The 12,889-nt window shown below is 40.7% G+C and overlaps 1 protein-coding gene across 3 annotated transcripts in view; it reads right to left on the bottom strand.

The window, feature by feature from the left end:
* Nucleotides 1–12,889, bottom strand: part of GRB10 (growth factor receptor bound protein 10) — a 169,147-nt gene that overhangs the window by 14,334 nt on the left and 141,924 nt on the right. For all 3 annotated transcript variants that reach the window (XM_080379039.1, XM_080379038.1, XM_080379037.1), the window contains exons 6-8: nt 11,587–11,743; nt 5,678–5,793; nt 2,834–2,908 (exon numbers count right to left, since the gene is read on the bottom strand). In XM_080379039.1, coding sequence (XP_080235165.1) covers nt 2,834–2,908; nt 5,678–5,793; nt 11,587–11,743 — 348 coding nt within the window. The remainder of the gene's footprint in view (nt 1–2,833; nt 2,909–5,677; nt 5,794–11,586; nt 11,744–12,889) is intronic.

Raw genomic sequence — 12,889 nt, 5'->3', positions numbered from 1 at the left:
GAAGGCTAACCTTTTCTCTGTATCCCTATCCTTCTTGCACCTGGCCAGAAGGGACACAAAGCAAGCTTATTAATTCTTAAAATAATATATTGTCACAACCATTTTTGCAACTAGTCTAACTTGGAAACATTAGCCAAAATCTGCAATTTTATCCTGAAGTTTTAGAATGGGAACCGCCTGTTTCAGGATTTCCCACACTGAAGTCTTACATAGCACAGGTACCTGTCCCAAGACAAGAGGTATGGCAGAATATTTAATTCAGAGTGAAACACAGAGCAGTCAAGTAAGTGTCAGCAATTATATTAGACTTCAAGATCCAGAAATACTTAAGTTCTTGACATAATTAGAGGGAACACATATGGAATCATTTGATTTGCGATACATCAAGGAAAGAAGTATTAACAATGGTTAGGGAATTGAAGGATTGCTCACTTTTTACAATGGGCCAGATTTTTAAATGACAGAGGGCTCGCTCAGTAAGTTAACGCTGAACTAATAAACTGAATAATAGGAAGATAAATGCATAAACCTAGTTGGCCTAGAAGCCTCTGCAATTCTTGAAAGTTGTGTTTTGGTGTTATTTGGTGGACAATGCCCACAGGAAACACCACCAAAAATCAGTGCCCTGTGTCAGCATTCTTAGTTGTGTTAAAACCTAATTTTTTTTTCAAGTCTTCCTTCCCCATCTCACCTAACAGTCAATTTTCTTGCTATTTTTGTTACGAATCCACTTCTCAACTGTGAAAGGAAAAGACCAAGAGGAGAACGTACTCTCTCCATCCAGCTAGATAAACCAAAAGTAAACTACAATGCAAGGGTTTTTGCATATCTGAGCCAGGCTGACATTATGCCAAACAGATCCCGCTGTTTTTCATGCTACTGTTAAAAGACTAAAAATACTAGCTCTTAAGGCAGTATATGGTACTGTGAGATGATAAAACTTAGTATTATTTCCTATTTCGTGTGTAATTAAAAACAGCGCACTTGCTCATGTTTGAGGTTGCCGCAGATGCAACACACATAATGACTACTAGACCGCAGGAAGTTTACCTTCGAAAAACAGCAACTGTCATTGAAATGATGAAAAACGGTTGTATGTTTTTTAAAAGGAAAGGGGTATTTAATATAAATGCCTTAAGGAAGATTGTTTTTTATGGTTAAACAACAAACCAAGGAGAATGTACCCATCCTCTTTCCTCCACTCTCTCATGCCATTAACCCCTGTGACTTAGTGCTTCTCCAGGATCGTACCTAACTGAGCCTTCCCAGAAGCAAACTCTTGTATCTCACAAGCTTGTAAGGTTTTCCTTTCCCTACTGCTTGAGTTACCCTAGGTTCGAAACTCTTCCATCTTCAAGAACATCCTTCTCTTTTAGGGAGTCCTGCTGGTTGTATTAACAAGCGAACTCAAGTCTCCACTTACATGGCAGGAAAAAGGGTCCAAGGTGTGAACACCTCTGTTCCTACCAGTCTGTGGCAATGCCTGTTTGCGAGAGGTTTGGTTCCTGATTGCAGCCTCATTGCATGCTGACTTTCATTTTTAATTCCAGAAATTGGTTTGGTTTCATTTCCCAGCTGAGAGTGGATGTTAACATTTTAAATTCTTCTCAGTGAACCTGGAGCCAGTATTTAATGGATTTTGAAACTGTCACAAGACAAAATGAGTGCACTGGTTCAAAAGTCAGTGCAAACTTGTTTTATTTAAAAGGAGAGTCAGTGCATGTTTGCAAACATGCAAAATGACAGAAATCAAGCTAAAATCAGCTATTTTTATGTAGACTTTCTTGATACATTTGTGCCTTCTGCTTTAGAACTGGCCTGTTATTCGTGGTACTGTCTTCCAGGCATCATGGTCTTACTTCTTAATACAGCACTCTTTTAATAAACTGTTTCAATTTGGCCTCGTGAGTTGACTGTCCCCCATTTGAGAAAACAACTAAAGTGAAAAAGACTACAGGGCTCACATGGGAGTTCTTAAATTGAGAGGTTTAAGTGAATGAATTACTGATCAGAGAGGTAGCCCACTCTTCAGCACCACCCTTGGAGGCCAACAAACTGTGCTACCACCAAAGTTCCTTCACGAGCAAGCAAGAAACTGTACAGCAACATCAAAACTTCAGTATAAACTCGATGTATGTGCCACTGCCACGCAGATTACATAGCTCTACCAACACATATGCGTAAGGTACACACCCCTGTAATTTAACTTGGAGAGCTTTAAATGGGATTACTTTGCAAATACTACATATAATTTTCTGTAACTACTTGCGCTTACTTCTTAGGGAATTATTTTTCTATATAAAAGAGCAGCTAGTTGGCTGAACCTTGGAGAAGTTTATCCTTACTGTTAATTCTTGCCAGGCACCAACACGGGATGTAAAAAGCAAACGCAAAACCTCTCACCATCTCAAACCCATTTTCTAATGTACACATGCATTTTTACACTTTCTTCTATGCTATGATGTGGAGTATAAAGGAGTGCTTCTGTTTTGCTTTTTATAAGGTATATTTGTTTTTCTAGAAATGTATCTGCTGAGACCATTTTAGGAGCAACATTAGGTGGCCAACCAGGTACCCACAGAGTGAGACGAGTATTAATGGAACAAATATGTATGAACATAGCTATGAATACATTGTGCTTATAACTTACACCTCAGTGCCACTGGGTAAGATCTTTGCCAGATATTTTCAACATTAGTCCCATATGCTAATTCACTATACTGGTCTTTCTCCAACCAGCTATTTCCAGACCTTTGAATTCTCCCTTCCTTCCTCTCAACCTCTCCCCTCCAGCTCAAAACCCCTTTTTGTCCATACAGATAACGTACAGTACCTGCAAAAGTTGTGACTGTGGGATACTGCCATTTGTTTGCTGGCACCAGGCAACCATTTGCTCTGGAAAGAAATTCTAAACACAAAAAGAGAAGACAATTGCAAGTCACATTATATTTAAGCACTCTTACATTGGACAAGTGAAATTTTCTTCCAGTAATTAATTTTTTTAAACTATCACTCTTTAATTAGTTTGGGTACCCCATGACACAGAAAGTAATGCTAGGGCTTTCAAGTGCAGTTGTTGCCTTCCTTCTGCTCATCAGACGCCCATGCAGACAGAATGTGGATTTTTAAAGTATCTGATACGCAATATTTCATAAGTGCATTTTCCCATTGCTTCCTCTTCTACTGAGGGCTTTCAGGGACCTCTTAACAGCCTCTACTTTCTAGGAAAGGACAGGATGAATGGTCCTGCAGGTTGGGTGCACAGTGAGTCCTTGCTTACTGCATATTCTGCCACCAAATTTCTGGGCTTCCCTCTCCATCCAGAAAGGCTGTTCAGTGAACAAACTCCCTGTAACTCCACTTGCCACATGGAAGATGCAGAACAGGAGGAATAACAAGTTTTCTCTACCCTTACAGGAGTAAGCCAGATGCAAATACATTAAAAGAAAACTCAGCCAGGATGCCAGTATCTCCAGTATGTGCACCTTTATCTTTGACAGCACTCTTTCAATCCACAATACAGTTCTTCAGTGCTGTATCCTGTGTGACCCTAAAACCTGCTCAGTCCCTCAGAAGGCTCCAAACAAAGTACCATTTGCAGACCCGAATTATGAGAAAGAGCTCATGTGTGACTGTTGATGCTTTCATTTTGTTGTTCAACAGCCAGGTTATGCTCAGGGCTTGAAACGATTCAGTCTCTCAAGAGAAAAGCCTTTTGCAAAATCTAGCCCTATATATTTGTTTTTCAGGCGAACATAACAGAGCCCAGTGTTTATTCTTATATGGATAGGTCAGCATACATTCCATGAAATGAAACACTAAAAACTGAACAAGGACATGTGCAATAACTAGGCTCTGTGTCGCATGCCCTGCTTCACTGCTAGATTTTAATAATCTCAAAGCAGACATCTACCTCCTTTCCACCACCCCACAAACACAGAAGTAAATATTGTTTCACACACAAACAGGTGCTTCTACAGAGCTTTTCGATGCCAGGCATCCAGTACAATATCTCATTCATACCGAATCTTTGCATGGCAAAGGTCAGACAGTTTTCTCACTGACACTTGATGACTTGACTTCAGATTTATTCCTCCAGTTCCCCTTTTCATTTGCCGTGTTTTAAAATGCCTGCATAATTCAGTACATTGAATTTACTACACACAGAGATTACATTAAGTCACTTTTGAAGTTTTTAAACATTATTTGAAGCATGAAGACATGCAGAAATGTCTGAAATAAAACAATGACTGATTATAACAAGATGAATCACAACCAAAACATTTCCAGTTTAGAACACTTGTCACTCTTCAGGCAATGTAAATTTCAGGTTTTAGGGCATAAAGACAAGGGCTGAAGAGGAATCACTCTTCTACCAGGTACGCTGCACAACGAATTCTGAAAGCTAACATTTACCAGCCTCTCTTGAATAGAAACAGTGCCATATGGCAACAGCTAATGCAACGGATAGGGAGCCTTCGTATTCTTACACCAAAAGAATGATTTATTCTCTGATTGCAGGAGCCTGGGACTGAATGCCAAGCATTCTTGGTTTTACTCCCATGCTCTGTTATTAATTAAAGTATGCTACATGAAACCAATGTACTAGCTCCTATGATACCAAAATTTCTGTACAACACTCAGATGTTCATAGGCTATCAGATGGGAAGATCAAGATTACAAACACTTCGGGTACAGAAATGTTTCATACAGTAAGTCGAGGCACAGCCTCTGAAACAAGCACTAGCAGATGACAAATGTGCGTGCAAGCACACATGCGAGGATGCAGCAACTGTGCATTAGCTTCTATGAGGAAAGAAATGAATTTATCATCCACAGTAACTTCAGCGATCAGTTTTCATGTGACCTCATTCATCTTTTTTCTTCTGGCACCACAAATGCCTGGCTGACCCAAAATCTGTTCTCACCTAAACCACCTCTGGATTATCCTTCTTCAGCTGTCTAGATGGGTCACAGAAACTGACACTGGTTCATGTAAACAGCCTGTTCCTACTTGCTTAGATAAAATGTGAAAAAATCATCCCCAAATAAGCAGTTACACTGCAAACAGATCAAAAGATCATACAAATCCAGGAATAATTATAGCTATGACATACAATACTTTTCAAGTGTAGATATACATGAGGACATTAGAGAGGGTAAGTTACTATGATCAGTAAAGAAGGCAGGGCACACAAGTAAAACACAGCCATAGGTGAGGCACTGTTTAACACATATAACAATAAACTGGAAATATTTTGTATGTAGTAAGTGCAACACCAGAGGTTTGGTTTTTTTAATTATTATTGTCAGAAGTTAAAATGTTTGGATACTGCACGCTATGTGATCAATTTGCTTCAAATCAAGTGACTTTGAAGATAATGAGTAAATTACACTTCTGATTTTCTTACACAAACAAACATTTCCCTGTCATGGTCACTCTCTAACAATCGCCATTTTGAAGCAAGTGTATTTGGTAACTTGAAAACACTTGAGATTTTTAGGCTGGGAGGAAAGTACAAGGAATTTAAATATTGATTAAAATTTCACTGGAAAGAACTCTGCTAGTCAGTTGCTTTTTTAAATAAATGTTTAAAGAGATAACAGCACCCAGCAATGTTATCGCAATCCATCCCCCTCTCTGTCATGTAAGCAACTAAATAATAATAAGACTCACCATGGGATTTTTGAAAAATTCATATTTTGCGTAATTCTTCCTGAACAAAAATTTACTTTCACTTCCCATTGTGGACTCGACTTGAACTATGAGCTCATGATCTTCCAAGCACCTCTCTGTGGAAAAAGAAGATGACGTTAACACACAGCCAACCAGCAGAAACAGCAAGACCAACTTCCAAAGAACAGCAGTAAAACAACCCAGCGTAATTCCACTACATTTTAAGAAGTTAGCAAAACATACTGCAGTTTTCAAACCATACTGCCATGAGGCATTTAAATGTACTAGGGTGTTAATTATTACAAAGTTTAACATTACATGACAGTGCTCTTCACAGATTTCTTACATCAGGGCTCCATTAGCACAAACTTCTGAGAAAGGGAACAAGATATTTTGGTGTGCAGCAGCTTAAATCACAAACCTCTCCTTTTGGTGCTAGCTGTATGCTGTGGAACTGGCAAGGTAGAAAGTTTTAAGGGGAAAAAAGCTGTAGAAAGGCCACCGTTAGGTCTTGAACTATCACAGAAATACAGTGTCCTATTTGATCACACTCTATAAACCCAGTTCATTTCAAGGTGAACTTCAGGCCTTTATTGTAGATGCTAGACAATGGGGTTTATTATGAAAGAGGTCACAGGATCTACTTTACAGGAATACTGACAGAGACGAATGTTTTGTACACATAACAGGGTAATTTTCTGCTCTAGATTTGGTTACAAGGTAACTCCCCATAACCACCACTTCTCTGGTCAAAAGAATGGCACATCAAAGCACACACAGATAGCTTTAACAAATCCAATTCACTGAAAGCAGTAAGTAACTCTAAAGAAGGCAACTGGGTTAAGTGCGGCACTACTTAATGAACTCATTATCTTGGCAAATCTTCACAAGTTTCTGAGAGAATATTTAGGTATTTTTCAAAAATATTACTAGTCAGTACTTTCATCCCTTATATAACAGCAAATATAAAAATGAGGTCAAACAAAAAATAACTTCCGCAAAGCTCTATCCAAAATGCGTGTGACTTCCTGGTCAAAGAAGTTTGGAGAGTCCCTACCCCACTCTGTGTTCCTGCATCCTTACACTCCCACGGTTAGAAATGTCAGACTGCTGCCCAAGTTCTCTTGGGGTGTTTTCAGGACAGAAAGCAAGCAGTCACTGGCATCTCAAAAAGCAGCAAGCACCTGAATGTCAGTTGGATTATTCTTAGCAGATTAATGTAAGTTCTTTGATTGAAAACATAACCTATCTCTGAATGGTCCTACTGTCTTCTTCACCTGCATTCAGATCGTCAGCCATCACCAGCTCACTGATGACTTCAACATTTACCGTGTGCTTGCAATGTCCTGCATTGCCACAGGTTTTGTTTCAAGGGGTTAACGCTGAAGATGTTCCATACTGGGCTGCTCTCAAAGAAAGAGCCGCTTCTTGGTCTTTAAGTACACTAGTTGTAACAACACTTTTAAAGGGTAGTTCTTCAACTAAGGTATGCAGCCACACTGCTGTTGGTAGCAGTTAATTAAGGACATTTTGCACCACCTGAGCACTCATCACCTACACCTCTGTTTTATCTAGGGGTTTCACAGGTGAAGTTTCAGGTATCATCACCGATCTATTGCTGCTGTCCTGGTTTTAGGCAACCAGTTAAGTCAAATCTCCTCCACACTGTGATGAGGATGGTGGGCCTATGAGGGTGAAGGGCCTTTCTGTTTTTTTTTTAAATTATGCTTCCTTCAGAAAACATTTAATTATGTTGGAATGAATCTTCATCACAGTACGAACCCTGAAAGACCTCGTTACTGCCTCCTTATGTCTGTGCACAAAGTTGTGGTCCTCAGTGTCCTAACACACTGAAGATTGCTCGCTTAAGGGCAGGGACAAGCCATGTCCTGTTCACTCTGTCCTGCGGGAACACAGTATAGATGAACATTTGTCAATTTGGTTTGCATTCTGTTAGTTTGTGTAAATACACCCAGTAACTGTTTCTTAAGATGTTTTAGGCAACAGACCTAGATGCATTTCTTTGCTAATTCGAGACCTTTTTGAGATTCTGTGGTGATACTCGTGTTGATTTAATGTTTACATTTTCATTTTGATGGTGAAAGCCATCCTGAAGAAAAGGTACGGCATTTCATAGCACCTGCATGTAAAAAGGAAGCTAGTCCTGGTCAGTTTGCTACTACTTCACAGAAGTTGTACACTTGGGAGGTCCTTGGTAATCTGCACTTGGTTTGTACAAATGGGATGAACTGCCACTTGACACACCAGCAATTCAACCTCAGCCCTGCTTTGAGCTTCCCACTACAATACTAGAAGCACAGTTGTCTGTCTATTAAGTTCAATAGGTCTGTCTGTCTTCAAGTGGCATCGCTGCTGAAGTGACTAGAAATGCCTCCTTTTAGTTTATCTGATAGGCTCAACTCAGTCTCCTCTACACACTTCCTAGAAGAACAGACTTTCTTTTCATTTCTTCCCCCTGCCCCTCCACCCCCAAATTGCCCTGTATTATTATCTGAACTTCTACAGAACTGCAGAAATTATACCAGATGGGAAAAGGAACTAGATTCTACCATGAGCAACTCACAGGCATGGCCCAGAATTCCCAATTAGAGAATTACTACAAATGACATGTGGACCGAAGTGTGACATAGCCTTCCCTGTTTTTGTAATTTCGCAAGTGCTGTGTTTAACTGCTTCACTTTTAATTCGATCAGATTAAGGCAAATAAAATTCAATGCACATGTAAGCAAGAAAATCTACGTACAAAACTATGCAGCAATTCTTCTTTCTAACCCTACATATATTTCAGAGCCCTACTACTTTTCTTTCCTACTTCAACTATATTAAATAAGACGTACAGTCAATTCTGGAGCTGGAAAAATGAGGTTTGTAGGTTGAGATTCTTTCAGTGTCCAGACACATGCTGTCATGACCGTCTGTCTTCATCATTATTTCTGTTAATGCCCAATAGAGATACCTCAGTCCCAGTCCTAAATTGATGATAGTTAAGCATGGAGTAGCACATAGGGAGAATGCCACATTTGATGAACAGGTTAGCTGTATTGCTAGATGCAAATGAAATAATGGGACCAATTTGAGTTTTACAGACTGCTTAAGTCTTGACCATAAAGTGTTTTATACACTAGCGGTGCAATGCAGCAGGAACCATTTCCACATGTCAAATCTAAGCAAGTCTGATGGTAAATTGCCACACCACTGCCTCCAGTGAGAACACAAATACTCTGTGCCATCCGAAAGCTGTCTGAAGTTATTTGGAAGCACACGTGTTATTTGGAATACAATTGGCTATGCGTGCAAAGTAAGCAGTACAGTGAGGTGAAGGTTTCTTAAAAACTGGGACCTAGAAGATCACCACAGTGACAGTATGCAGCTGGCTTCAAAACTTTGCTCTTGTCCTCAGTCTGCCCAATAGTATAAAGATGAACTGGTTCTGCAAACTGAGCTCTTTTGGAAAGCGGTATTAGGCAAGACTAGTGAGGGAAAAAAAAGATAGTGAACGAACTCGCCTCTTTTGGTGGGCTTCAAGATTAACACCTATGGCATCAAGTCAGCAAGGATGTCTTGAGTAAGAAGTAACGTCTTCTGGAAACACAGAATTCTCACTGCTCTGAAACTGTATTTCTTTCCACACTGCTAAGTATCTCTTCACTGTTGTTTCATACTTATACTAGCAATCTTATTTCTAGGGGGAGAAATATGGAACATCAGACACCTGATAATAACTTCATCTAAGGTGAAGACAGATTAATACCTTGAACTGACAGTCTCTGAAATACAGGGAAACATTTAAACTAGTGAGAAGCTAGAAAGAAGCAGCCGTATAACAAAAAATTCAAACTGCAACCAAAGCTGGGTGGACAGATGAAAGTTGGCATTTAAACTGTATTATGTCACAGTGTATACTTTGGTCTCCAAATACAAGAAACTGGATGCCGCTGTCTCCCGTTAAAAGAACACTTCTACTCCCTTTTCTGTCTTCATCCCTGCAAGGATGTGAATTTAGTATCGCTACATCTTTTCTGATGCTTTCTCCTTTGTTCACTTTACACCCTCAAAGGCTGCACTACTTTTCACACAAATCTGCTTCATGGCCTACAGAGGACAGCCCTGGAGCAGTCCCTGTGGAACAAAGTTCGGTGGCTGCTGAAGCTCCAACCTGCACACCCAGTTTCTCTGGGACAGCCAGGGCCCCACTTTGTGCTTCACTGTGAAACAGAGGTCCAAGGCAAGCAGGTCCCCATGTATATAAATGCAGCCCGGTAAGTATCTTGCTCTTTTCCCATCATTGTTAATTACCAAGTTATTTGTGTGTAAACAGAAGCTTTTGATTTCCTAATCAGCCTCCTGCCCGATTCATTCAGAGATGTCACACACCAGAGTTTGACAGCACAATTAGTCACCATGGAAGCTATTGTGATGTCACAAACACTGAATTGTGGCATCATTGAATGAATCTGGCAGGAGAAGGATGTTGGTTACAAAGGAGAAGGCTTCTGTTTACACAATACCTTGGTAATCAGCAATGATGGGAAAGAGAATATAGAAAAAAAGAGAGCCTGGTAGTTTAATGAGCATTGATAAAACTGAAAATTTGTAAAGGTTTCTAGAAGTGCACATGTGGCATATTAAGCTACAGAGATAAAGATTCTGTAATTTATACCTTAATTCTTCACCTCGGCCTAAGTGCTCAGAACTGAAAGTGTATCACAGACACAGACAAATGAGTGTTTCATGTTCATTTTTTCAGACATTTCTATATTAGGAGAGACACCCAATAAAACAATTAAATAAGCAGGATATCATATGGTTGGTGGGTTTTTTTTCTTGAGTGCTGTTCTGTAGAGCAGTGAATTTATCTGCGTTTAACAGTATTGGTTTAGGGTGTCACCTCTCCAGCAATTCTTTTCCTTTTTTTATTTGTAAGGGTTCTGAATTACATTTTTAGAAATAGAAAACCTCTGTTAGCTACAGATAGCATTCACAATTCCAGTGCTGGTGATCGCAGCTTATGATTTGTCTTCCTCTATTTTCTAGAAAAAAATTCCTTGTGAAGTGTATCGACTAATGCTCCAAATGCTACACTTTCTAAAGCGCTATTGTATGCTACGTACAATTATAGTTAGTGTTATCTGAGCAATATGCAGTTGCAAGCTGCACATAATCAGCAACTAATCAGTGCCACAAAATAACAGGAAAAGCAAGACTGAGTAACATGAGATCCTTTCAGGTACTGTAATTAAACCAATTCACAGTGTTATTTAATTCCCCACAGTTCTTTCTCTTGTGCCTTCTTGAAACTGTAACCATGACACCTTAATTTCAATCAGGTGGAGGAGCTGCTGCCTGGAGAGCAGATGCCACTGCTGGTCCAGAAATTGCCCCTGGATTTGCAGGTGCTGCCACCATTTTTTCCCTGCCTGAAGTCAAGTTTACCCAACCCCCTCCCCCACCTCAGCATGTCTAGCTTTCATAAGCATTACTGTAGGTATGCAAAGCTGAGTCTGTCCACCCAGGTCTCCCAGCTGGTGATGAGCTGAGCTGTTTCACAGGACTGGTACTCTAAGGATCAAGCTTAATTTGCCTAAGCTGTTTATTTGCAATAGCTTCAGACACAGCAAGGTAGCAACAGAGCGCTAGCGTGAAGATTAGACAATTATTTTTCTTTTTTATAATAAAACCCCAAAGGATGGGAAGTAAGAGAAGGACTTAAAATGGCTTAAACGCTTAACACATCAAATTGTAATACAAAAAAAGCATGTATGTGACTTCAGCTGATTGTACAAATAAAAGCAGTGGAAAGAAAACGTTCCGGCTGGAAGCACATTAACAGGAATCACACATATTTTATGTTCCCAGGTAACCATGCCACCCCTTTGACCATTCCCTACCTAATCCTAGGTGAGGGTGATGCTCCACTAGAGTCCAGCTGTTATCATCCACACAATGACTTTTGTAAACGAGCAGCTGACAGAGGTCCCTGGCTGTCATGTCTGCTAGAATCTCGACCACTTTGCTTGTTCCATCTTCACTAAAGACTTTTACATCCTGCAACATAAAGGGTACACTTACAGATCAACAGCTCCGAACACGGGCAAACCACACAGCTACCGTGAAAAGCATCCTCTTGGTGTGAGGGTTCCAAGCACCTTGGCAGCCAGGACAAATGACATGGATGATTCACTTAATAACACTTTCTCTTGATGCCTTCTTGCCCTATTTCCCCTCCCCCCTCCCCAACACCTCCCTGCACTGAACAAAGATTCTGCAGGGTTAATATGACCACATACACAGAAAAAGTGAGACAGCAGGTTCTGTATAAAGCTGTGTAAGGTAAGCAAACATGAAACAGTATCGAGAGAGTACTTCAGCAACAGTGGGCGAGAGAAATTACATCCAGTCAAACGCACAGAATTTTCTCTACGATCCCATCGGAGGCCTCCGAACATTTACAGGGGAGCAGGCCAAGACCCTGAAGATTAAAAATGGCTCTCTTGTTCCCCACTAACTTTTGGTTGTTTCAGTCAGGGAAGTCCCACTTGCAGTTCACCGGCGGATCAATTAGCTAGCACAGTCCACGCATTTCTCTCCCTGCCCCGACTTCTCTTTTGATCCGAGCTCAAAAGTAGTTCAAAACCGAACATGCATACGCTGCACATCCTAAATATTAATGGAGATGAGAGAACAAGTCAGGAACCTTCTCCCCACCTCCTGAATTATACAGATGCTTTCCTCTTTGCATTGTTCTGCTCAAGCGAGAGACACTTGCTGCAAAATTATTTCTCTGGGTGAACGTGCGGGTCCAAGATTTACATCAACTCCGTGTTTAAAATGCTCCGCATCCCAGCAAGAGCAGGCAAATCTAACAAAAAAACTGGGGGGTAATTTGATACGGAAAAATCTTACCTCAACGGCACGTAAAAGGCAGCAGTCGGAAGAACAAGATGGCATTTTAAATAGAGATTGCCTCTTGAGAGAGTTTGTTCTCTGCCTCCGCCGACCCTTTGTAGCCTGCGGCTGGGCGCCCGGGGTGCCGGCGGTGTCCGCGGGTGGCGGTACCGTACCTGTCACGTAGCCCCTGCTATGGGGACTGTTTCTGGGGAGGGAAACAACTCTGCCAGAGCTCCACTCAAAGGGTTACACGCAATCTTTGCGGTAGTGAATCAAACCACACGGTGTAGACCAATCCTAGCC

This window comes from Falco punctatus (genome assembly GCF_963210335.1).
Source record: "Falco punctatus genome assembly, chromosome: 3".
Taxonomy (NCBI): domain Eukaryota; kingdom Metazoa; phylum Chordata; class Aves; order Falconiformes; family Falconidae; genus Falco; species Falco punctatus.
The sequence above is the reverse complement of the archived record's forward strand: the minus strand, read 5'-3'. Positions and strand labels throughout refer to the sequence as shown.